At 37.2% G+C, this 25,382-nt stretch overlaps 2 protein-coding genes across 5 annotated transcripts in view; both read right to left on the bottom strand.

Moving 5' to 3' along the window:
- The window catches only part of LOC128510476 (la-related protein 4), a 24,047-nt gene extending 16,212 nt beyond the window's left edge, over positions 1-7,835 (bottom strand). For all 4 annotated transcript variants that reach the window (XM_053482791.1, XM_053482793.1, XM_053482792.1 and 1 more), the window contains exon 1: positions 7,251-7,835. In XM_053482791.1, the coding sequence (XP_053338766.1) occupies positions 7,251-7,376 (126 nt within the window). In that variant the 5' untranslated portion in view covers positions 7,377-7,835. The remainder of the gene's footprint in view (positions 1-7,250) is intronic.
- A 1,274-nt stretch (positions 7,836-9,109) lies between these two features.
- pfkma (phosphofructokinase, muscle a) lies at positions 9,110-25,251 on the bottom strand. The gene is made up of 22 exons (XM_053483126.1): positions 25,065-25,251; positions 21,310-21,383; positions 21,082-21,159; positions 20,807-20,996; positions 20,340-20,505; positions 20,147-20,191; positions 19,928-20,036; positions 19,187-19,282; positions 18,943-19,035; positions 18,485-18,610; positions 17,235-17,299; positions 17,024-17,087; positions 16,778-16,924; positions 16,573-16,643; positions 16,391-16,478; positions 16,129-16,281; positions 14,733-14,897; positions 14,581-14,642; positions 14,322-14,433; positions 14,140-14,239; positions 10,150-10,255; positions 9,110-9,965 (listed from the first exon to the last, which is right to left on the bottom strand). The coding sequence occupies exons 1-22, from the start codon at positions 25,153-25,155 to the stop codon at positions 9,809-9,811; spliced, it is 2,358 nt and encodes a 785-aa protein (XP_053339101.1). The 5' UTR covers positions 25,156-25,251; the 3' UTR covers positions 9,110-9,808.
- Positions 25,252-25,382: the final 131 nt, after the last annotated feature.

Genomic DNA, 25,382 nt, shown 5'->3' with positions numbered 1-25,382 from the left:
ATGGCAACTGTCATTGAAATTCAGGGAGGGAAAAATAGAAGCTATTATCTGCATTCATTTCTACACTGTATGACCTTCCCACCGAGGCCTTCCGACATGACCTTTAAATTAAACAGGAAACTGATGTTCCAGACATTTATTCATCAAGCGTTTCCACATTATATTCGAGTCACGCTGGCTTTTGTGCCATCTGCTTTAGACAAGCATCCAAGTTATAAACATTCAAGCTGTAGAAACTTATTTTCATACTGAAACCAGCTTCCTTGCATGCAGTTATTTCTGAATAGACACATTAAAAATAATATATATTAATTTAGGTATGATCATTTCCTTTTTGCTACTTTATCATGATTAGCAGATCGGATTGCCGCTGTACAATGAGATTATCATTTGTTATAACTCACTAAGTCTAAGTGGGCTTGGATCATGACGTTGCATTTCATTTCTACGTCAAACTTAGACCTTTAACCTAAGACATGATCATTTATCATAGTTGATTTCCTGTGTATTTCAAGTGATCGACTTTAATTGGTAAAAACTTCTACAAGATGGCATGTTGCATTTCTCCATCCTGCAGTCCAGTGTAACCACCGTGCAGCAAAAAGATGTAAAGTCAAAGGAACACGTATTTATACAATGGTGATAACTGCACATGCTTACAAGGTTGTGTAAACTAGTGGAGGATTTATCTCAAGGTGACCTGATACACAATTTTCCTTAGGAAGAAAAATAAAGAAATAAACACTCCTGGATGTAGGTGCACTTTAGTTTTAGGGAAAATGATACAAGTAAAGAACCAATGAAGGTAAATTAACATTGAGTGTTATGTACGAGTCAGTCACAAGAACTGCGTGTTTAAAGATTTCTATGGAATTCTACAAATAACTCCATAGATACAGCACTGATCCCCAAATTATATGCTGTACCAATTTTGTTATACATGTTCATCATGTCTGCATTGTTATGTACAAAATCATTCAGTATTTCCATATATAACTTAAAAATTAATAAATAAACAACATTACAGGGAAATGTATCCATTGCTATAAAGCAATAAAAATGCATAAGGAGGAGCGAGAAGAACTCATTCTCCAGCAAGCTCAGTAAAACCTCACAGCTGTTTTACTTATAGTACTGTGCAAAAGTCTTGGGCACATACAAAAATATTGCATAAGCAAAAGATGCTTTTGAAAACATTTCTGCATAAAAGAAACTTCCATAAAGAGCAACAAAGTATAATAAAATAAACAGTATTTGGAGTGAAAACTTATTCTTTAAAATCAAAACACATTGCTTAAAATTTAAACACATTTGTGCAGTTCTATAAGAACACAGCTGTTAGGTTTTACTGAGCTTGCTGGAGAATAACTCGCTTCTTTCTATTTTTATGCAAATCCCAGGAGTGTACATTAGTTTTTTTTGGGGTCTGTCTTGTACTACATTTCTTTCTTTACAGCCATGAATATATTCTCCTGTAATGTTATTTATTCATAACAAATATAAATAACATTTAAGGCACCCCCCCATTTAAAGCATCCATGCTACTGGGAACGCAAGAGATGCCCAGATCAACAATATATCTTCCCTTTCCAGAGCCCTGACTGAACAGATTACCTGGAATCACTGGTTTTGGAGCCAGTCATCTTTAAAACTCAAAATGTGGGTTAAAAACTCAACAAAAACCTTTTACTGACGTCCTAACAGTCGAGGTGTGACCACAGAACCCTGAAGTGCATCATGTTCATTAAGCCTGGGCAATAAAACGATAACGATATGTATCGCGATAGACACGTGACCGATATCGATAAAAAATGTAATCGATAAAAAGTTCGATAATTTTTATTCTTTGTCGGAAGAAAACAGGTCGCCAAGCTAGTTTGGTTGCTGCCATGCGTACTCGCTCCGTGACCGGCACTAGGACCATGAAGTAGTACGGTCGTGATTCAGGAAGCATAAAAGAAAACAAGATGGCGCTTCACATTGCTCAGTCTGCCCATGCCGTTTCCGACGCTTCGGCGGATCTTATGAGGGTACTCACGATTTTGGGTCCAATTCCCGATTGAGTGCGAGTTGCTAGAACGCGGAATTGGGTAAACTCTTGCTCTCGGTGTGAGAGAGTTCTTAAAATAACTCCTCTACTACAGTCTAGTAGAGTTGTTCCTCTACTACATCAGACGTTCATAATAAGAAAAAAAACACATGCCATAGTTTTGTCCTTTGTGGCAGGAGCCAGTTTTGGTGTAACAAGTTTTACATTTTGCTGCCAGTTATAAAATGTAATCTGTGTATTAAGAGGCTACATGCTATTAAGCTGATCTGATGTGTGTTGGTCTGCCTGACCCCTTTTTTTTTTTTGGAATAATTTTAAGTTACTCTGCCTTATTTGGGAAAGATGGTCTACAGTAGCTTTAAATTCAAATTTTCTAAAATTGGTGGTTCAAGATCTTGACTGTAGCCTATTTCTACAGTTTTCTTTTTCTAATATAGTTAATTTAGAGTTAGTTTTATTTCTACAAATGGTGCAAACTCTGCTAGATTATAGATAAGATTCCCATTACCCTGCCATTCAGTGATCGGCAGATCATGATCTTAGTGATCAGTAATCGGCCCCAAAAATGCTGATCGGAGCATCTCCACCCGTGACAGTTGCATTAACAAAAGCACTCACTCTCTGGTAACCTAGCAACGTAGGGAGTGATACGCTAACGCCAATCATGTAACAGTATCATGTTTGGTTGCGCCATATTGTTGTCCTGTGCTGGTCAGCTGGATTCCTCTTCATAAATGCACTATTTTATTACACTTTATTAAGCATTTCTTACATTTTCTTTCATTTTGCACCTTAAATGTTAAGAGATAATTGTTAACATTGTGATAATTGTTAACATTGTGACTTTAGACTTATGTTTACATTTAAATTATTTGAGTTTTCCATGGTTATTGACATTTCTGTCTTAATAACTGAAGGGACTATGATCAGAGGAAGGTTAAGTTTAAAATAAAAATGTTTAAATGTAATATTTTTTTTCCTGCTCCTTATTTTAAATGGGTCATAAAAAATATCAATAATTATTGATATGAAACATTGATATCGTGATAGTTTTCAGCCATATCGCCCAGCCCTAATGTTCACACACCGCTACATACACAGGGTGGCCTAAAAGGTCTGGTCCCTTAGCCGAAAATGTATAAATTACAGAAAATCTTTAGATTGATTGCCTCAGACTTTGCGCCCTTCGTGAACTAGATGAAAACAAGAACAAGTAGATAATTTCTAGGGATGCACCGAAATGAAAATTCTGGGCCGAAAACGAAACCGAAATTTTTGGATGCACTTGGCCGAAAACCGATACCGAAACCGAAAATGGCTTTATTAAAAAACATGTTTAAAATATTTTCTTTTTGTTTGTATTAAAAAAACTACAAATTAATTAAGCAATCAAACTTTTATTGATAATAAATAACAGTAATAAGGCTGTTTAACAATAACAAAACTTGCTTCCAAGTGCTTCCAAACCGCCGACATACTCCGTGTTTGATGCGTAATGACAGCGCGAACGAGACGGGGGGATGGGAGAGGCGTGGCGACAATTTCGGCTTTTATTTTCGGCGCTTTCTTACGTTTCGGCCGAAACCGATAATGCTATTTCGGCCGAAAATTTTCGGCGGCCGAAATTTCGGTGCATCCCTAATAATTTCCTCCTTCAGTGCAGGAATTGTACAGAGACTGTTCTGATACTGACTGGTGTTCGATCCAGAGCTACATATTCTTCTATTGTTGGCTAGTAAACAAAAAGAAAAATATTTGTTTGTCCTCATTTTTGGTTCTCTGGTTAAAACTACTTGTCCACCAGGAAAACAGCACAAACATGAAACCATGTCTCTGCAGCTTCCATCTCTGCCTCACCTCACCCCTGACTTAGTATTAGTATTTGCATCTTAAACGCAAAAAAAAAAAAAAAGGAAAAAAAAGGCAAGGGTGGGTCAAGCAATTTATACTAAAAGAGAGCAATAAGATGTTAACTAGAATTCTGCCTGGCTGTACTGATGTAGTTTACCACAAAAGCACCCTTCATGCATACTGTTGCCTCAAAGCCAAAATGCCAGTGCAGTCGTTAATTCCCCATACAGTGTTGCACCACACCTCGTGCTTTGTGTTTGAATCGCCTACAACTCCAGTGCCTAATTGAGTGGAACGAGTTTAACTAGTCACATGCTGAACAGGGGTATGTCAGTAATTAATGATTAGACTATGACAAAAAAAAAAAAAAGAAATTTAATTTGGCATGACTTAGATATGAGGGGGTTCTGTTGCAGGGCAGCTGAAAAAACAGCAGAATAAGTACAATGACTCGACTTCTCTAAACATACATGATTAGGGCTTTTTGGCAATTTGAAGCTGACTATCTTTAAAAAAAAAAATTACCAGCTACATTGGTCAAAAAGCTGTTTCCACATCTCTTATCACTAATGACATGGCTTGTTTAAAAAGCTGATGACAGAAAGCGATAAACACAGAAGTACATGCTTTTCGGCCGCCTGCATTAAGTGTAAAAACCATCTCTCGACTGTTCGTGGGAAAGATCACCATCAGAAGGATAAAGCTGTGGTGTTTAACATTTTCATACAGGTGCACACTGACACACAAATGTCACAGACATTAACAAGGTCGCTGTGCGCTTCATTACCCAGATTAATTTATTCATTCTCAATAGCTGGATCATCCTGGTATAAGTTACTAATTCATTTAGATTTTATGAAATCGGGCACGTCTATTTCCTTGTCCGTGGTGATGCACGTTAAGCATCCATCGCTTGTTGCTCATGGTAACTTCTTAGCTGGACCATTACATGGGTATTTGTAAAATTTCTAAACGCACATCTCGTTACAATCAGCACTGCTTGATTGCAAGGCACATGCTGCAGAAAGTAATATCTTATCCCACAATCCAGTGTAATCCAGAAGAGGGATCCGTCGCTTCAGGATTGTTTGTACGATCAATCTAAATCCCTCAAAATTTACTGCTGTTAAAACGTTACATACATTCCATGTATGCGTCTGATCAGGGGCAAGTTAACGCACACAGGTGGATTTGGCTGTAAAACAGTGTCCACCTATCTAAAGATTTATAAGAGGTGGAAATCACTTGAAGCAAGGTCAGGTGATTATGGAGATGGGGCAATAACTCCCAGGCAAGTTCCTGAAACAATTTTATCTCCTTCATTCTGTGAACACCCGTCATATTAGACACAACTAAAAGAATCTAGTATACATTTAAATGCTGTTAGTAAAATCATTCATTGGAATTTAAAGATTCAACAAAGACACAAAGTATTTAATACGTGGAGTTAGTATGATGTTCACTTTGTTAGATTTTTTTGTTTTGCCCCTGGTCGCATATAGACGTTTCCTAATTTGTACCATCTCTCAAAATGCATCTTACTAGACAACGACTTTGCACAACCCTGATGTGGTTTGTATTTTCTGCCAAAGCTCTGGCATATGTTCGAAGAATAAATAAATTTTTGCAGCATTTAAAGAAGACCGATTCTGAATTTCCCCCAAAAAATAATATAAAAAAATGTAAATGAAAAGAAATCAAACCGACCAACACCATCACAATCTATTTATAGGCATGAAGTGAAACCTACGTCACATCAGTGTTCCCAAAGCTCTCCAGAAATGCACATAACTTTACCTGTGCACATTCTAAATGACACATTTGCCAAGGTTAAGGCTTAAGGTCATATTATTAACAAGGAAGATCTATAGAACATGTTATTTTGCATGAGCAAAAATAAAAAAGGCACTCACAAATCGCAGAGCACACCTTTGAAGGCTTTACAGTCTTTACTTAACTGGTATAGAGTTCACAACGTCGAAGTAACGAGTAAGGATATAACCCGAGATAGTTGAGGCGACACTAGTATTGATGTTAATGCATTAACGATTTAAGAGACACCTTGAACTGGACGTCTGGTTCTCAGCTGCTCGATTGAAAAGCAGAAGTGAAGCATCTTGTGATATTTTACACTGGGGCCAATGTTGTCCAGATTCCTGACGCTAATGCATCAGATTTTAACTCGATCCAGACAAACTGCGGGCGGTCGAGGTCAGAAATGATTAATTTGAGGGAAAGCAGCCTGGTGTTTCAGCCTGGTTCCTGCTTGTGATGCTAAAATATTTATTAGCACACCGGCACAAGGGCACATGGCACAGGGGGCGCAAGTGTAAAAGTACCTGCTTTAGGGAAGGAGGGGGAAAAAAAAAAGGAAAAAAAAAAAAAGGACCTTCAGCTCCACCTCCAGAACAACAAGTCGCTTCAAACACAGCTGTTTCCAAGATCATCTTTTCTGGATCTAATAACGATTAAACTATTTAGTTTATTTAACTGATTTAAATGAAAAAAAAAAAAAAAAAAAAACAACAACGACACAGGATACACACGTTAGTATAGGCGTTGTATAAGAAAAAAAAAAACAAGCAATACCTCAAGCCTGGTCACACAAACTGCACACACATACTCCAGGATTTAAACAATAAAAATGCTCAGAGTTTTGTTGCGTCTGTGTAAATTAAATCATGGTGAGCCGATGAGACCCAGTGTGTCATATGATCTCCTCAGGAAAGCGAAGCTTAGTTACAGGCCTGTAGTGATGGCCGACCTGACATTAGCCTGCTAGCTAGACAGCCAAGTCGATGATTCTGCGACTTTTCCCCACTGATAATCCTGTCCTCTCTCTCTCTCTCTCTCACACACACACACACACAAAGGACAAATGCACAGTTAAACTCCAAAGTTAAAAGTCCAAATCCTCTGACACACCGCCAACAGTGACGCTAGAGCTCTGACGTGTTTTAATACATTAACATGGAAGCGAATACACGCGACATGTTTGACGCCAGCGTTACGAAAAACGTGAAATTCACCCGGCCTAATGTGTAAACTCAAAGTTCCCAACGGAAAATAAATGAGTCATCAGAAATCAGGGCTAGCAAAGCAAGCTAGGAAAAAAAAACGAACCTGACTAGCAAGTGACGCCTTCACGTCATGAGTTAGCCGAACGTGCTAACCAAGGTTAGCAGCCGAAATTAACACCTGGCCTTATTTAGCTCGGGCTGGCTTGGCTGCTAGCTTGGCGAAGCGTCGCACGCTTTCCTACGCAAGCTTTTTTTAAGTGCTCGTTTATCATTTCACCGTGCATGCTGCGGAAGGGGAAGATGATAGCCAAGATCAGGCCCAGACTTACCATACTGGCCGGCTCTGCAGCTCCGCGCTCTTCACGGGCACCCGGTCCCGGCTCAGCCTCCCCGCGGGCTTTCAGTCCCGGCTCGGCCTCCTCCTGCAGCGGCTCTCCGCCCTGGTCTGAATTCATCGGCCGCTCCTGGCGTCACTGCTTCTCCTCCGTCCTTCTCTCTCCGGCCTCTCCCACGTGTGTGTGTGTGGGTGCGCGCGTGTGTCTACTTTTTTTTTCAAATTCTCTCTCTTGATAATCACCCGATACTCTGCGATCTTCTACTTACTCAGCTAGTTCTAAGAGAGATGCTAGCTCCCAGCCACCTTATGGGCTAGCCGTGTTGCTAGCTCGCTAGGCTAGCTGACTATCAATGCATCGATAATATGAAGCACACTCAGACTGGTTGTGAAAAGCACGATGACAAACGCAAACGCGGAAAAGTTTAATTCTAAACGATCTTTCTCGCAAACAAGGCAAGCGCCGGTGCGGTGCAACCCGAAGCGGACACGCACTTTGCTTACGAGTGGGCAGACATAAACGCGATCCGCCGCCGTCCCGACTTCCACCGCGACCTCTTGATGCCCTCTGAAGCCGCTTTTTAACTTCCGGTTAACGGCGACCGTTTTCTATTTTTTTTAACAACGGTTCACTCCAACACGGCGCCATGTTTTCTACTTAGGGTTCCTATAAAGTACAGAAACAAATTAGTGTTTCCTGCGATTCGTAGTGCACTATACGGGTGAATGTATGCGTTTGTTCGTGTCCGTTAAACCAAAATGGCTGCCAGAGACGTTTCCTAAAATAAAAGTACGAATAATAATATCAGCTCAGCGCATTTTGTTTTGTTTTTATTTATTTTATTTGTATTCAAATAACGAACAGTTATTTAAACACTAATTGACAAGTAATTTGATTTGACTCTATAAGCAACTATATGATATGAAGTGTTCGAATAAATTGTTTAATGTTGCAATAAACCATTTAAATATCCACTTTATTTTCTGATAATTATGAAAGTTTATATTTAGTGAATGTGGGTGGGAATATATATATATACCTCAGGGTCTGTGTGCATAGAGTTAGCATGTTCTCCCCGTGCTTGGTTGGTTTCCTCCAGGTACTCCGATTAGCAGAATACGAGAAATATTAGGATATATTTTTCAGAGACAGAGCAGATTAGGCTAATTGCCTTCCCAAATTGCCCACAGTGTGTGAATGTTGAAAGTATAAAAATCTGTTTTACTCACACTGCAGGTATAAGAATTAATGAGAAATAAGACTAGATCATTGCTTTAACATTGTCCAGACATTGCATAAGAGTCATGAGTTACATCCTGCCGATAGTTTACAGTAACTGCTATTCAAAAAATTACTGATGCTTATAGCTCTACATCCATCCACTTAGGAACCTCTATAGTCCAAAAAAAGCCCATGTAAACCAACAGTGATTACATTGTATTTATTACCATTTTACGATCATAGTTGGATCTTCAGTCACCATTGACAAATGCATTTAAATATTATAGGGAATTTGGGAATGGCATTTAACTTAATATGCATGTCTTTGGACTGTGGGAAAAAACATTAATGCGTCAGTGCTTTAGTCCCTTACTCTTGTCCAGGTCTCTCACCTCTCCATGTAACCGCACTTTAGAAAACTGATACTTTTTTCTCAGGAATAAGAAAAGTACAGAACAACCCAACATATTAGCAACATAGTCTAAATTATGTGTCTAGATCTTGTGCAACAGCTGAAAAGACAGAAAGAGCTACAGTCATACATGTCCTTTGTCAGGGTACACAGTAGCCTAAATCTAATCTAATCTTTAAAAGATAAAAAAAAAAATACAGACAAATTTGTATTTGTGGACATTTACTTTATTTTATATTAATATTTCACAAATTGCCAACAACACAGGTCCTATAAATGTAACAGCAGAATAAAGCAAGGGGGAGGACAAACAAGAGGAAAAGACAAAACTGTAAATATTACTGACTGATGAGACAGTACATAAATTTATTTTTTTTATTAATCCGCCTGTTAACGAAATACATAAAGAATTACATAATAATAATAATAATAATAATTAATGCTGTTGATAAAATGTTGATTCTCCATAATTGAATTATATATTAATCAGCTGTTTATTATGTATTAATTAATATCTAATATGATATCAGATGGTCTTAAGTGATGGTTTGTCCAGTTACTTATAGTTTATCAAGAGTTCACATACTCATTAACCGGCATCAACTGGATCTTGACTTCAAACTTTGAGTTAGTAATCATATACAGTAAATGGGCTAGTACTGGCAAAATAAATTATTAGTCAGTAGATTAATTAATAGTAATATGATTAATTAATAGTAATTTTTTATTAATTAATCTATTGACCAATAATTGACATAGCAGTAATAACCATTTAATGAACAGTTTACTAATTTGTCAATTATGGATTATGAATAACCTAACGTTATTCATAATAATGTAATATGATGTAAATATAAAACAGCATAGCAAATCACTATGCGACCACATTATGCATGTTGTATTTCTCCATTCTCAGTCCTTATAGCATTTTACCAGACGGTGAGACTGGAGCTCTCTTGCTGATAATATGCTCCATGTGAGCATGCTCCGTGGTGTCCAGATTTATCTTGTACTTGGCCAAGATCTTCAGAATGGGCCTCAACTTCAGCCACCACTGGTCCTTTGGAATACGATGCCTAAACAGAAAAGGGAGCAGATAAATAGATAGAAAAGATAAGAGAGGAAGAGGAAATACAAACTTCTCCATGAGGATAAACGGGTAGAGAGTGCTTATGCAGATATTGCTGGTAAAGCATGTGGCATAATATGGCTCATTATTAAAGGCATGCTTTTGTTTAATATAGAAATCCGGACTCTTACTCAAAATCAGTCTGCTCCTTGAGTTCTCCCAACGCCTGGAGAACCAGTCCTCTCTTTCTCATGCCTAGCACACATGCTGAGTCTGGGGTGTTGGCAAAAATGCGCCCTGCACAAATGGAGTAATGTTATGATCAAAACCAGGGAAGAACATTAAGCATATTTTTATGAACATGTTAGGAGTCAATAAATATCTACAAACAGGTGTGAAGCTTATTTATCATTGTAAACCAATTTGGTTAACCTCGTTCCTAGAGATGATGTAACAATTCAGGGACTGTGATTGGTTGATAAAAGTAACCTCTAACCTTTGTAAACGTCTTGAAATGTGCTCTTTGTGAAAATAGAATATATTATAATAGAATAGACAGTAAAATAATAATGTTTGTATATAAAGAAATTGTATAATCATGACTACAGGCTACTTCATGCAAAGTTTCTTTTACAGGCTAGATATCCTAAAGTTAATTAAAACAGCCAAATGTTGAAAATTTGTCTACTTTTGAAGCAACCAATTTCCACACAGTAGTTAAGTTCATACTGTACGTTTATTTACCATACTGGTTTTATTATTTGTGATCCATTTCAGATTGATGGGAGCAAAATTGCTCAACTTTTTACCAATTTACATGATTGTAGGACCGTCTAATTAGGTTGCACTTTTGGATGGTATGTAGCCAACAATCTTCTGGAAGGAAGTAAAACAACAAGAAAACCAAATTGGACAGAAGAGCAGTGTTTACTTTTAGCTTTATGTTCAGTGTTTGGAGAATATTTCTTCTTTCCGTCATTTTGTTCTCTGCTATAGATCACCACACAGCACACCACACAGGCCTAATACCATTTTTTAAACATCCACAATTATGACATTGCACCTGGACATTCATGGACATTTATGGACACATTCATGCACACTTACATATTTATATTTTATTTCTTGGATTATTGCACACAAGTCACTTTAATAAAACACTTTCTTGCACACCCCCCAGTCATTTTTATTTACTTACACTAAAAAGTCGAGGCTATATTTTTCTATATTGTACAGAATATTTTTATTTTATAAAAGTATTTTCTATTGGATTTCTTTTTCATTCATATTCATTTCTTATTATTAAGCTTTTATTTTTAAGGTCACGGGCAGTCGTATAAGCATTTCACTGCATATCGTACTGTTTATGACTGTGTATGTGAAAAGTAAAATTTGAATTTGAAACTCTTAAAAGTCCTCCGCTCTACTCTTGACAACTTTTATCTTTATCAGGAGCTGTATTTAGGGCAAAGATGTTTCGTGAATCACTTTTATCTTTACTGAGATTTAATCCTAAATTTAAGGGGAAATTTTGTTGTCTTTTATATTATATTTTTTATAATTTTATAATTTTATATTATATTTTATTTTCATAATTAAAAAAAATTCTTAGAATTTTATCACTAGGACCAACTTTTAGGCTTAAAAAGCTTTGTGACTAAGGCCCAAGGCCCGTATTCACAAAGCTTTTTAGAATTCTTTCAGAGAGCTCCTATCTTGTGCTAAAATGTCCTAGCTGGGAGTCTTAGACTAAAAGTGATTTAGAAAAATTCTTAGAGCAACTTTGAGTAAGGAAAGTACAAAAACCTTTATCTTAGTGAGGGGGTGTGGTTGACCCTGTTGCTAGGGATGATGCAGCAATTCAAGGACTGTGATTGGTTGATAAAAAAAATAACCTCTGACCTCTGCAAAGGTCTTGAAATACACTTTTTGTGAAAATAGAATACATAATATCATAATGTTTGTATAGACTTAATATATTAAAGTTAATTAAAACAGCCAAATGTTGAAAATATGTCTACTTTAGAAGCAAACAATTTTCACACAGTAGTTACTGTATTAAAGTTCTTACATTTATTTACCAAACTGATTTTATTATTACTTTTATTATACCATTTCAGATTGATGGGAGCAAAATGGCTGACCTTTTACCAATTTACATGATTGCATGTTTTAAGTTGCACTTTTGGAGGTTATGTAGCGAACAATCCAAGAGAGATGTAGGGAAGTAAAACAACAAGAAAAAAATTGGATCTTTATGTTCAGTATTTGGAGAATATTTCTTCTTTCCACCATTTTGTCCTCTGCTATGGAAAGTCTTAAGCCTCTTAAAGGTCCTCCTCTCTAATCTTAACAATTTTTACCTTAGGAGCTGTTTTTAGGGCTAAGATGTTTCATGAATCATTTTTATCTTAACTAAGATTTAATCCTAAATTTAAGGGAAAATTCTAAGAAAATGTCATAGTTCTAAGAATTTTCTTAGAATTTCATTACTAGGACTTTTAGGCTTAAGAAGCTTTGTGAATACGGGCCCTGGTGTTTTTTAACTGAAGAGTTCACTTAACATAAGAGCTATGCAATAGAGGTTTTGCTTTTCTGTGTGGTTCAGCATGTTGTCCTCATGTCAGAAATTTAAAGCAATAATGACAGTGTATTGCATTTTTCCCAGGAGCAATTATCAAATGAAATCAAAACAAATCAAAATGTTTATATAGCACTTTTTTATAGCACCTTTAAAACAAAACAAAGTGCTTTACAAATTAAAATTAATATTCCATTTTCAAACTACTACATACTACATTTTCAAAAAACTAGTCTTTTTAAAGTTTTTTTTTTTTTTTTTACAGTTTTGAAGCAGCCTTGCAAAAAGATCATTAACCTTATATTCTTTTATTTTGTCCTATGTATATGCAAGAGAAGCTGACTGGATGATAGATCAGCAAGGTATTTGGAGAGCCAAATCATTAAAAACCTTAAAAACAAAGATAAGACATTAAAAGTCTTATCCTATATATATATGATATAACATTATATACTCTTATTTAAGTATTAGTCATCTGTCTCTTGTTTAAAATCTGTAATTTGTTTCGGGATGCTTGTGGGAGCCCGATGCATAAAGCATTACTGTAATCTAACCCAGCACTTATAAAGTCATGTACGTACTGTATAGCCTTCTTAAAATCTAGATGTCACCTTTGATAACAGTCTGAGTTGAAAAAAAAAACACTTTTTACAGATGTGTTAATCAGTTTCTCAAACAAGAGTTTGTTCCTTACAGAACCATTCCTTACAGATGGTTTTATCGAGTAGTCTAAGTGACCTGTATTAACATTATTGGTGCTAGTAAAATCAGGAGAATCAAACAACATCAACTCTGTTTTATATTCATTAAAGGTATGAAACTGTGATGCAAGCAACGATTTGATTTTTTCTAAGCACTCCAACAATGACTGTATGGGTCTGTTCCTATTTGATCGTATAGAAAGATAAATATGTATATAAGCTGCAAAATAGTGATGACGGGGAATCTAAAAATTAACCCTAGAGGAACCGTAAAAAAAAAAAAAAGATTAGGACCTAATATGGATCCCTGAGGCACACTGCAAGTAAGTGGACCAGAAGAGGAAAAAAATTATATTGGTTAGATTAGAATTACTTTTCTATCTGGTATATAACCTTCTTTATGTACAGTAAGAATGGGGGGAATGTGAAGAGAAGCAACGCCTAAATATTTAGATTACGTTTGAAATTTTTTAAATTCTAAATATTCTATACATAAAGGTGGAACCTCATGAAAGTAGAAGCAATAATCTGCAATAAGCATACAGTATAGCTAAGGATAGCTAATAGGTCACATAAATAAGCAGGTTTATGTGAATTACAGTACATGTAGGGGGAATAAATTGCAAGAAAAATTCATTCATCTATTTTTTCTCTCAAGAGTTTTAAGACTAGATGGGAATTTGTTAATTCACCTCCAAGTTTTTCAAGAATATATCTCCAATCTCTAATTAAAAATAAAAAAAATAATTGTCAAAAAAATTTATTTCTCAATTATAATAAACCAAGTTTAATTATAAACAAAAATACCCCATAGGGTCCACATTTGATATAAAAAATTTTTTTTAAAACAAAACAAAATGAAAAACATCTGACTATAAGACCTCGGTTTTGACACTTACCATGTCTGTAACATTCCTTCAACTTCTCAGTTAGCCAGAGAACAGCCTTGGCGCCCATCTTAGTGGCAAAGTTTCTATCAAACGGAGTTGGAGTACCACCCTAGAGGCAAATCAATTCCAAGTAAACACTTGAAAAGCATCTGAAAGAATAGCGGTCATGAAAGGATATTGATCCTTGATACCTGCTGCATATGTCCAAGGACATTTTTACGGCAGTCAAAGACCCCCTTTCCTTCCTCTGAGTACAGATTGAAGATAAAGTCAGTTGTGTAGTTGGCGTTGCAGTTCTCATTTCTAAGAAAAAAAGAAAAAAAGACGTTTGAAAGGATCCATTTAAAAAAGTAACTGTTGAAATCTTGGCTGCAATTAAAATCGATCAACAATGAAATTTAAGCACATATTCATTCATATATTGTAGCATTTGAAAAAAACTACACCGACCTGAGAATCAGACCTCTCTTAACTGTCGTCTTCATTTTCTCTACAAGATGATTTACATTCATCTGAAAACACGAATAAAAAAAATAAAAGGTATGTTGAATTGATTATATCCCATTTTAAATCACTTTCAAGTTTAAGTTTCATATATTCACCTCCAAATCATGAATGGTAAATTTGTCTTCATAGATGTAAGCAGCATCAGCACCTGCAGCAAGGCCAGACATGGTGGCCAGGTATCCGCAGTAGCCCCCCATAGTCTCAATGATGAACACACGGCGTTTAGTGCCAGCAGCTGACTGCTTGATCCTGTCACAGGTCTACATAACCAAACCAAACACACAAGAAGCATTTAAATATGTAACAAAACACTGATTTTAAATCCTGATCATATTACACCAGGTTTGGTCAATGAAAGCCAAAAAAGTAGCTGTTTTAGAAAGGGTCCTATTATTGCATTACATCAAGGGATAGGTTGTGGTCTGATGAGTCCTGATTTAGCCTATTCCAGAGTAATGGGCACGCGGGTAAGGAAGGAAGTGATACACCCATCATACATAGTGCCCACTGTAAAATCCTCTGGAAACAATGATATGATGGAATGGAGGTGATGGAATGAAACCAGCTTGTATATTAACAATTACAAGTACAGTATTTACAAATACAGTTGCATTACTGTCCTCACTGTAAGATGGCCTGAGCGTAGGGACGAAAAAAGGAAATTCAGTAGTCTCTAGCAAACTACCACCAACAAAAAATCAATAAGATGTCTGCATATACTGTACTGTACATTAACATACTGTATATATGCACTGGGAAAAACAATTATCCTTAACATATACAGCCACTGAAGCAGTCAATAAATATTTTTGACTAGAAAATACTAAACAAAAAGATCACAGTTTATTGACTGCTTCAGTTGCTGTATTTCGGTATAATTTAAGGATAACTGTTTTACCCAGTACATGTATGTTAAGGTACAGTATATGCAGACATCTTATTTATAGTTAAAAATTATAATAATAATATAAAAAATACACATATGTATAAAATATGCTTACAATATTTTATGTAAGCATATTTAAAAAGACCATTAACAGGACAGAGCTAGAATTGAGTACATAAATAAACATAATGTTTCAGAAGTTCTGTATTCTAAAGTCTTTTTTGAAAAATAAATTCTCAATTAAGAAATAAAGAAATGTAATATTTTAAGAAACTGGATTTTTGATTTTCATGCGCTGTAATCCGTAATCATCAAAATTAAAAATTTATACAAAAACTTGAAATATTTCACATTACATGTAAAGAGTCTAGAATATAAGTTTCACTATTTAAATTAAATTATTAAATTATGTATATATATATTATTATTATTATTATTATTATTTTATTTTATTTTTTTATGATTTGAAAATTTTAAATAGAAAGATACAGTTTTTGCAGCAATCAGTGGCATCTCTTGTACGACTGAGTAGAAGTAAATTACTTGTGTAGACACAAGACTTAACATTAAATAACGTGTATTTGTGTGATAGTTGCAGATCTGACCGTGGTGATAGTGTTAAGGGCAGTATCAGCTCCGATGCTGAAGTCTGATCCAGGAACGTTGTTTGAGACAGTAGCTGGAATAACTACCATGGGGATGCACAATTCCTCATACTTCTGTCTGGCTTGGACCAGCTCCAAACCACCTGAGAACGCCTGTGTGGTGAAAAAAACGAATTACTGATTTTCTGCCTGTATAAGAAGAGAATTACATCTTGGTAATATTGCTCTTGGCTGGTGGATGGAGAATCTTCACGTTACGCACCTCAAAACCTCCTATAATGACCAAAGCGTGAATGTTGAACTTGGCAATGTTCAGGCTGATGTCTTCTATGTGCTTTGCTGGAAGAGTTCTGCCAAAGTAAGAAAGTGATCAATTGAGAGAACTTCTCAAATTGAATATGATAATAGTTTGACAAAACGGCATATGGAATTAGGCATGGTTACCTTTTAGTTCCCAAAACAGAACCTCCCTTGCCTGTCCAGCCACCAACATAGTTCCAACCGATAGGTTCAATCTGAGAAAATCCATTGGTGTTTAGATGTATTACACAGCACTCTTCACGGTGCATGACTTTTCTCATGCAAAAAGATCCAAATGGTATTCGGTTCAGGATAGTTTGTGACATGTGATGATGAAGCAGTTCCTTACCTTCCCTTGGGCCAAACCCTCGAAGCCATCATGCACTGCTAGCATGCTGTGGCCTTGCAGGATGCCGATCCTGACCGCAGATCTCACAGCCGCGTTCATGCCTGCACAGGGCGCGCCCACATTTATAATGGCTACATTAATGTTACTCTGAAAGAAAGAAAACACATTAATCCTGGTCATATTCCTATAACTTAATCATCCAAATGATCAATATAAATGTGATAAAAACGGTCCAATGCTTCTTACTTTCACTTCAGGGATATGCACATGGGCTAGCAGTTTGTATGTGTTCCAGTTATTCTCAAAGCTCCTAAACACAGAAATGTTATTGTGGGTATTGCAGTGTATAAAACCAAAAATAATAGGCTTAATACATGTAAAACCAGCATACAGTGACAAACGTGAACAATGCACTAATGAAATGTCTGTTGCCAGGGAACTAAAAACAAATGCATACCTTCCTCTAAGATTCAAAGCATCCTCGTATCTGCCTTCTTTCATAGCAACGGTAACATCCTTGGTCTGGTGGAGAGAGTAACCAACACCTTAATCACATTTGTGGATTTTAACGGGCAAAATAAAAGGTGGTTTCATTAGCACCTCACAGGGCCAGGCATTCAGAAAATTGTCAACGTTCAGGAAAATGCTGTAAATACAAATTTGCTCATTGCAAATTTTTAGTCATAAAATGAATGAGCTTTAATTAGTGCAGGTTTCATTTGTTAACATTAAAGCAAATGCCAAGAATACACTCCTTCACTCAATCACCGCCTATACCGCTTTATCGTGTACTCAGGGTTGCGGGGGGCCTGGAGCCCTAACCCTAACCCTTAGAGCACGAGGAGGGGTACACCATGGAAAGGGGGCCAATTCATCACAGGGTGCACACGCACACACACGCACACTACCAGTAGTTTGAGAATGCCAGATAGTCTAATCTGTAGGTCTTTGGACTGTGGGAGAAAACCAGAGTACCTGGAGGAAACCCACCAAGCACAGGGAGAACATGCTAACTCCATTCACACAGAGAAGGTAATTGAGTGTGATAACCACTGCACCACTTTGTCACCCACAACTAATACTAATAAAATAAAACCTTGTATTGTGAGTAAGGCAGTTTGCGAAGTCTTGATTTACGAGTATCATGCAGCACGCATGCACTTCTTGTTTTAAAGTTGAGCGTCACATGATCACATCTGAGCCAATGGTTTTTCTCTCTCTCACGCTTGTGGGTAATCGTCTCCCGTGCTCAGTCTCAGTGCACGTCTCTAACTGGTATAATCAACATCCGTGCATGAGTGTACTGTTTACTATAACACTGTTACCATGTGCGTGCGTAAAGAATTTTTTTTTGCGTGTGTTTGTATGTAAGTCGTCCTTTCATGCGTGCACGTACTGTTTATTATAACACACGTGTATGCGTGTAAAGCAAAAGCAAGTGTCATTAATGAGCTGTGTGTGTAAAAGTTGTTGTTTTGATATACGAGCACGCCTATTATGAATTATTTATTATGCTTGTAATCCAAGGTTCCACTGTACAACTTTTTTTGGTTGATATTAAAGTTAATGTAAGGGATCAACATAAATTTCAACCTCCTTAATCATGCTGCCATATTAATTAGTTCATAACAAAACTAAGCTCACATGCATTGCATGTCCTATAATCCCAACCTACCAATTAGTCACTGAATCAATGAAGCTACTTACCACTTGTACACACTCCATCAAGGGAAGTCTGACTGCTTGGTTCCCTGAGAGTGAGACCACACAGGCTGGTGTGTCAGGTGTGGCCTCTAGCAGGGCCATAACTGCCTCAACGCCCATCCTGCTGCCCTGTTGTTATTTTCCCACCGAGAGAGGGAGAGAGAGAGAGAGAGAGAGAGGGAGAGAGAGAGAGAGAGAGGGAGAGAGAGAGAGAGCATGATACAGATGTTCAAATATGAAAGAAGAGATTGTTCATTGACCAGTTCATGGATATTTTTCAAGCACATAACCAAAACTTTACATATTTTGATCCCTCTTGTAAAATTATTTTAATATTTAAATAAATAGAGGCTTAAATTGACTGTCCATGAGTGTGGACATTATGCATGAATGATAAGGATTAAAAACAAACACTGCAAGAATGATTTTAGACAAAACAAAAATACATTAGAGAAACTAACCAGAATTCTGTCGAAGGCTGACGGAGTGCCTCCTCGCTGTACATGGCCTAGGATAGTGGTACGAGTGTCATAGCCCAGTTTCTTGGATACTAACTATACAAAGAGAAAAGAAAATATGAAAGAAGGAAATTCACTGGATATCACAAACAATTAAATATAATAATAATAATAATAATATATTCACAAATTCAGTGGTTAATGTTTTTACTCATGTGGATTCACATCGGGTGGATTATCTGTTTACCTCTTTGATCTGATCACAAGTTATTGGCTTGCCGGCCCGATCCATGGCTCCCTCAGCCACGATGATGACATTCAGACGAGATCCTCTGTTTCTGGTCTAAGCGGAGGCATGCAGGAAAGTAATAAATACAGACACACACTGCTCGTTAAGTAGCTATAGGAAGGTTTTGTTTAAAACATTTACTGTAAAAAAAAACATCCCTATACATAATGTGTATGTGGTGACCGAAGAAAACCTCAACACGGTGCCATCTTTAATAGTTGAGTACATCTTCTACTAATGTCTCTTTTGCACTCATCAATTACAACTAAATTTATGATACATTGTATCATAATAAATGTGAATTTATTTTTAATGAACAGGAAGTCATCCATTGTAGGAATTCAACGAAGCACCTTAGATTTTCGAAAAAGGTCATACGAGAAAATCCACTTTATATGTAAACATCCACATTATATCCATATCGTACAAAGCTAACCATGGACAGCTGAGATAAGTATTTTTTTGAAAGATTTCCAATTTGTCTCCACCCAATACCCTGGAAGATAATCAAACAACTGTTACTTACAGTATGTTTATCAAAAACTGCATTTTGTTGCCTAAAACATATGGGTATACATAATGTACATGATTAACATGTGTACTAAACTGATAATACTTATAATCATGGATTAACTTTGGCTAGCTTCTGTATGTATGCTTATTCCAAAATCTAAATGTGTATGTGCACTGGGTACGTACATCCATCAGCCTCCTGCACAAGTGTTCTTCCCAGCCGTCATCTGGGGGCATCTCTGGAATAAACACCCAGTCAGCACCACATGCCAACGCAGTAACCAGAGCTAGGTAACTGACATAAACACACAAATATACAACACACCATATTTAGAGGTGATTTTCCCCCCCCCGCTTGTTATATCCAAAGGAATATCACTGACTCTTTTCTTTCTCTAATCTTACCCACAATGCCTTCCCATGACCTCCAGAATGAATGCACGCTGATGACTATGAATGAGAGCAAAACCAGAAACAAGGACAGTTACAAAACCAATCAATTTTCAGATGAAAAATTTATACATCATGGTCAATTAAATGCAAGACATGAAGGAATGGGAGCGGTTATTGTTTTCCCACAATACCGCACAAATCCTACCTCTGAGCCGTAGTGGTGATGCTGTCCACCACCTCCATGATACGATGAAGGGCGGAGTCTGTGCCGATGGTCATGTCTGTGCCACAGAAGTCATTATCGATGGATCCAACCATGCCAACGATGTTAAGATGGGACGATGACTGCGCCTCTTGTTTAGTGATCTTGCCTGAAAAAGTTCAAATGAAAATTAAAGTGACTTTTCTGTGGGTTTCACGTGTATATATATGACATTGGACAATTGTTGTTGTATTGCATAAGTATGTTTTATAGTGTTACAACCTATAACTGAAAATTATATTACTTAAATAGGATTATAAGCCATGAATCAACTCATTATCATAAACAAAACAATAATAATTATTATTATTACAGGATGTGACATTATGATATGCGAAAAAGGGGTGTAAATGCTTATGCAAGGCACAGTCAACCTAGGCACAGATGTTTTGGAGACTTTGGAGACTCACCTGCACTGACCAGGTGTCCTAATAATTCGCCCCACTCTGTCCGGAACTGGTTGGCTCCAGTCAAACTCCCATCTCCACCAATAACACACAGGTTAGTGATTCCTCTTTTGACCAGGTTGCACGCAGCCTTTATGCGCCCCTCTTTCGTCTGGAAATCTTTACAGCGAGCACTGCCGATCACTGTGCCCCCCTAAAAAGTATTTATTTATTTAGGTGGTTGAATTCTTGCAAATAAAGTGATAAACACAATTGTTAATAGAATGAGAATGACTCACCAACTGGAGCATCATAGACACGCTCTCCCATGTAGCTGGACGGATATTATCACCCCCATCAACCAGCCCCTGGTAGCCCTGCAGCACAGTTGAGACCAAATTGAAATCAACTAATCATGAATTTTAACATCAGGAACAGTGTTTAGAAAGAAATCCATAAGTTTATCTTATCCCTATAAATTGCACTCCACATTCTGTCATGTCTATAGTGCTGGATGTGTCCCTGACCTCATGAACGAAAAAGACTTTCGCTCCTGTGTACAGGCCGACTCTGACTGTAGCCCTCACTGCGGCATTCATGCCTAAAAACAGATAGAATGTATGAAATTTACAAAGAATATCTCATTCCAAATCCCATTATCTTTTCCTTCTAGAAATATAGAATTAAAAGATCACAATGTATAACCATACAAAACCATGGTTATAACCATACATACATAGCATCACCGACTATACACCAGCAAACCCTATGATAGTATGATGGGCACGCAAGGCTCACTCGTGCCCATGGGAACCAAAAGGCAAATAGTAAAAATGCAAATATAGAAAAAAAAATCAATGCTGGTCATGATAGAAAAGAACCAGAACACCCAGTGCACCACAGATCACTGTGCCTAACCCAAAGCCTCTAAACGTCCCAGATTTTAATCTGATTGAGTATCTATGGGATGATCAATCAGACAAACGAGTCTAATCCATAGAGGTCCCTCCTGTAGTTCAATGCACCCAAAATGATCAGCTGGCAAAGTTCTGGTGTCAGACTCCACAGTGCATCCCCAGAGACCCTGCAGAGCCATGCCCCAAGAACCAGAGCAACCTTGTTGGCACATGGGAAACCCAATACCTAGTTGTTTTTTATGTTATGGCTGATCAATGTATATGACATCACTGATCATAATTCTACAAAATGCATTCTATTTTTTTATGCCGCAAAGTGCATTTTTTAATCCTCTGTGTGGTATTACAATAATTATCCAAATGTTGTTATACTGGAAAATGCTAAAGCATGCCAAAATGTTTCATTAAAAACACATTAAATATTGTAAGTATATATGGTTTACAGTACACATGTTTAGGAGAAAGGACAGTTTAGAGATTCAGATTTTTTTTTTAATTTACGGTTGATTACAAAAGTTTGCATCCCCATGGTTTCTGGCTGAAATAAAAGTAGACATTTTACAGTGAGAGTGAAGTGTCTCCTGCAATAAGACAAAGTATTGACAAAAGCACAGACTCTCGATAAATGAAGTCTGGGGCATATAGTAGTAATAACTATAAAGGTTTGACAAAGTAGTAATATCAGTAGAAATGTCTTCTTTATTTTGTTTTAGTTTTGTGCCTTGTCTGTGTATCACATGGAACACATAGCTCATAATAGCTATATGATTACACATGATTAAATTTATATAAGTGACCGATAGTATATCACTGTAGGCCGTCTTCATCATGACACAGCATTTATTCGAAAATAGAAATGATGACGCCAAAGTACAGACAGAATTATCAGTGTCAGTAAAATACATGTGAGCATATTTACAGTATACAGTTCATTTAAACAGACACCCCTGTACACCTGTTCATATGTCAGGCAATCACGTGGCAGCAGTGCAGAGCAAAAACATGACGCAAATCCGGGAACAAATAAAATGGTTGTTGGTGCCAGAGTGGGGTTTCAGAAGCATGGGATTTTTACGCAAAACAACCAGAAAGCTCCAGAGAGCAGGACCTCGGCCTTGTTGACGAGAAGCCATAAGTGAATGGTTAGAGCTGACAGGAAAGCCACAGGAAAAAAAAAAATAAATATATATATATATATATATATATATATATATATATATAGATATAGATACGTATACATACATAAATACACACACGGCTTCCCCCGAGGTTGCTCATGCACGTTAGGGCCTGGCATAACACACTCGGATGAAAGCAGTCTCCACCCCTTCCTGTGTGCTCACAGATACTGTAAGGTTTTCTGACACTGAGTGAACTTTCCCATGTCTCTGATTTCCACTTTTTCCTGTCATACAATATGTCCATAAAACAACTCACTCGCTGTGCCTTTTAATTCCTTATATAGTAACATTTTCTATCACCTGCTGAAATCCTTTGGTCTAATCAGAATATGCAAATGTGCTTCAGAGTCAGTCTGTCTCCGAGTACTGTACCTAGTGTTTCCTAGTGGATAAGCATCTTGAAATATTTGAATGTTATAAAAAAAAGTTCATTTGTTTTGCAATTTGATTAAAAAAGTGAAACTTCCATATATACTGTACTCACTCACCTTCTATACCACTTTATCCTGTATTCAGGGTGACCTGGAGCCTATCGCCGGAGGCTTTGGGCACGAGGCAGGGTACACACTGGACAGGGTGCCTATCCATCGCAGGGCACACACACATACACTCACACACTCATGTAATTTGGGAACACCAATTAGCCTAACCTGCATATCTTTGGACTGTGGGAGGAAACCGGAGTACCCGGAGGAAACCCACCAAACACGGGGAGAACATGCAAACTCCGTGCACACAGAGACGGGAATCGAGTCTGGCCGGGAATCGAACCCGGACCCTGGAGGTGCAAGGTGACAGTGCTAACAACTATACCACCGTGCCATCCTTTCATATAAACTACATTTGAATTTTTTAACACTCACTTCAGCTTCAGTTTCTTAAAGCTCTTCTTACTGTGATTGAAAGCTGCGGTAATCCCTTTTGCCCGTGCACCTTTTCCTACCAAACTTTTTCCTGCTATGAATATGCTTTAATATAACAACATCGGTGGCTTTCCCTCCTTATGGATGGTGTTGATAATCATCTTCTGGACAAATGTCAAGTTAACAGTCACTTCCCGATGCGTGTACTAAACTAGATTTAGAGATACAGAGTATTCATAACGTCTGAATTTTACTCAAACCTCTGAAATATTCGAATATTTTGAGATCTTGATTTTGGATTTACATGAATGTAATTACCTAAATAAAATAAAAAAAACGCTGTGAAAGATTTCACTTCACATGTAATCATGGCAGAAAAACTGATGAAGACTTTTGCACAGTACTGTACCTTACTTACCCACCTGACTCTTCATGTATCCTACTATGCATTTATTATTACTGTTCTCATTACTACGTGCTAATATTTTGGTACTATTTTTCTGTTGGTTTCGACTATATTATTATTATTATTATTTAACTAACTGCTCCTTGTCACTCACCTATTTTAAATCTTAAATATAAATAAATGAATTAATCTTAATCCCTGATCTTGATCTAATAGCAGATCTCACTCTCTGTATACTGCAGCATTTTGCATGAGGGCTGTAATTTATAAATGCCTTCTGTCTCTTGTTAAATCAGGAATCTGTGGAGACTTGGATGTAAGACAATTTAGAAGCGAGCAAAAGGTTAAGGGATCACTTAATCTGTCTTCTATATCTCCTTCAAAGTTCCTGCAAAGGCCAGGAAGCATGGTCCCTGTTGTGTTAAAGGTGATGCAGCTTCTCCGATTTCAGAAGCGAACAGCTGCTGATCCAGTGTTCCTATTACAACTTTGTGCCATTCCAGAAAAAGGTCATGGGAAGCTAAATTAAGCATCAAATCACAAAGTGTCTGAAGCACAGGACAAGAGAAGTTAAAGGCTAATTTTAAAGCTTATAAAGCATTGAAAGTAACGGTGACAAGCGGGCGCTGATCAGACAATTGCTTTGGGAATTGCTTTGGAAGTGGACTCTTAATTAGACAGTCAATGCACGTATTCATGTGATATGGTGGATTAGTAATTTTTCATAAATTCCGAATGAAAATTTCAAAAGGTTGTCGAACTTTTTTTTTTTTTTTTTACACAAATGCATGAGACACGTCCAACCTCAGCTCTTCCTTTAGCTGTCGTTAATGACAGCAGCACTTTCACTGGAACCGCCAAACCTCCCCCCAGTGTTTACAGCTACAACAGTCCATTCTTGTGCCTTGTACCTACCTTGAGCATCACCTCCTGATGTCAGGACTGCAATTGCCCGTCCGACACCCATCTTGGAAGGGTCCACTCCTGATGCCTGTGTCTGGGACATGATTAAAGCTGCTTCAGAGAGCTAGGCAACGGGGGAAAGACAGAGCGAACCTGACGATTACACTACTTTCCCAGGAGAAGACTCATGTGGAGGGAAGTTTTTATAGTACAGCTTTCTGCCCCTTACGCACCCCCCCCTCTCTTTACGCATACACACACAGAAACACACACACACACACGCCTGCACAACTAAATATAAGTGAGGATTTGCTGCCTTCACTCTTACTA

Source organism: Clarias gariepinus, chromosome 22 (assembly GCF_024256425.1).
Source record: "Clarias gariepinus isolate MV-2021 ecotype Netherlands chromosome 22, CGAR_prim_01v2, whole genome shotgun sequence".
Classification (NCBI taxonomy): domain Eukaryota; kingdom Metazoa; phylum Chordata; class Actinopteri; order Siluriformes; family Clariidae; genus Clarias; species Clarias gariepinus.
This window is presented reverse-complemented; position numbering and strand designations above follow the sequence as displayed.

Excerpts from the sequence above, each read along its gene's own strand:
- pfkma (XM_053483126.1), bottom strand. The coding sequence starts at position 25,155 with ATGTCCCAGACACAGGCATCAGGAGTGGACCCTTCCAAGATGGGTGTC. Across the intron at positions 16,644-16,777 it reads AGGGTTTGGCCCAAGGGAAG|ATTGAACCTATCGGTTGGAA; the intron begins GTAAGGAACTGC and ends GGATTTTCTCAG. Across the intron at positions 16,479-16,572 it reads TCTGTTTTGGGAACTAAAAG|AACTCTTCCAGCAAAGCACA; the intron begins GTAACCATGCCT and ends TTACTTTGGCAG.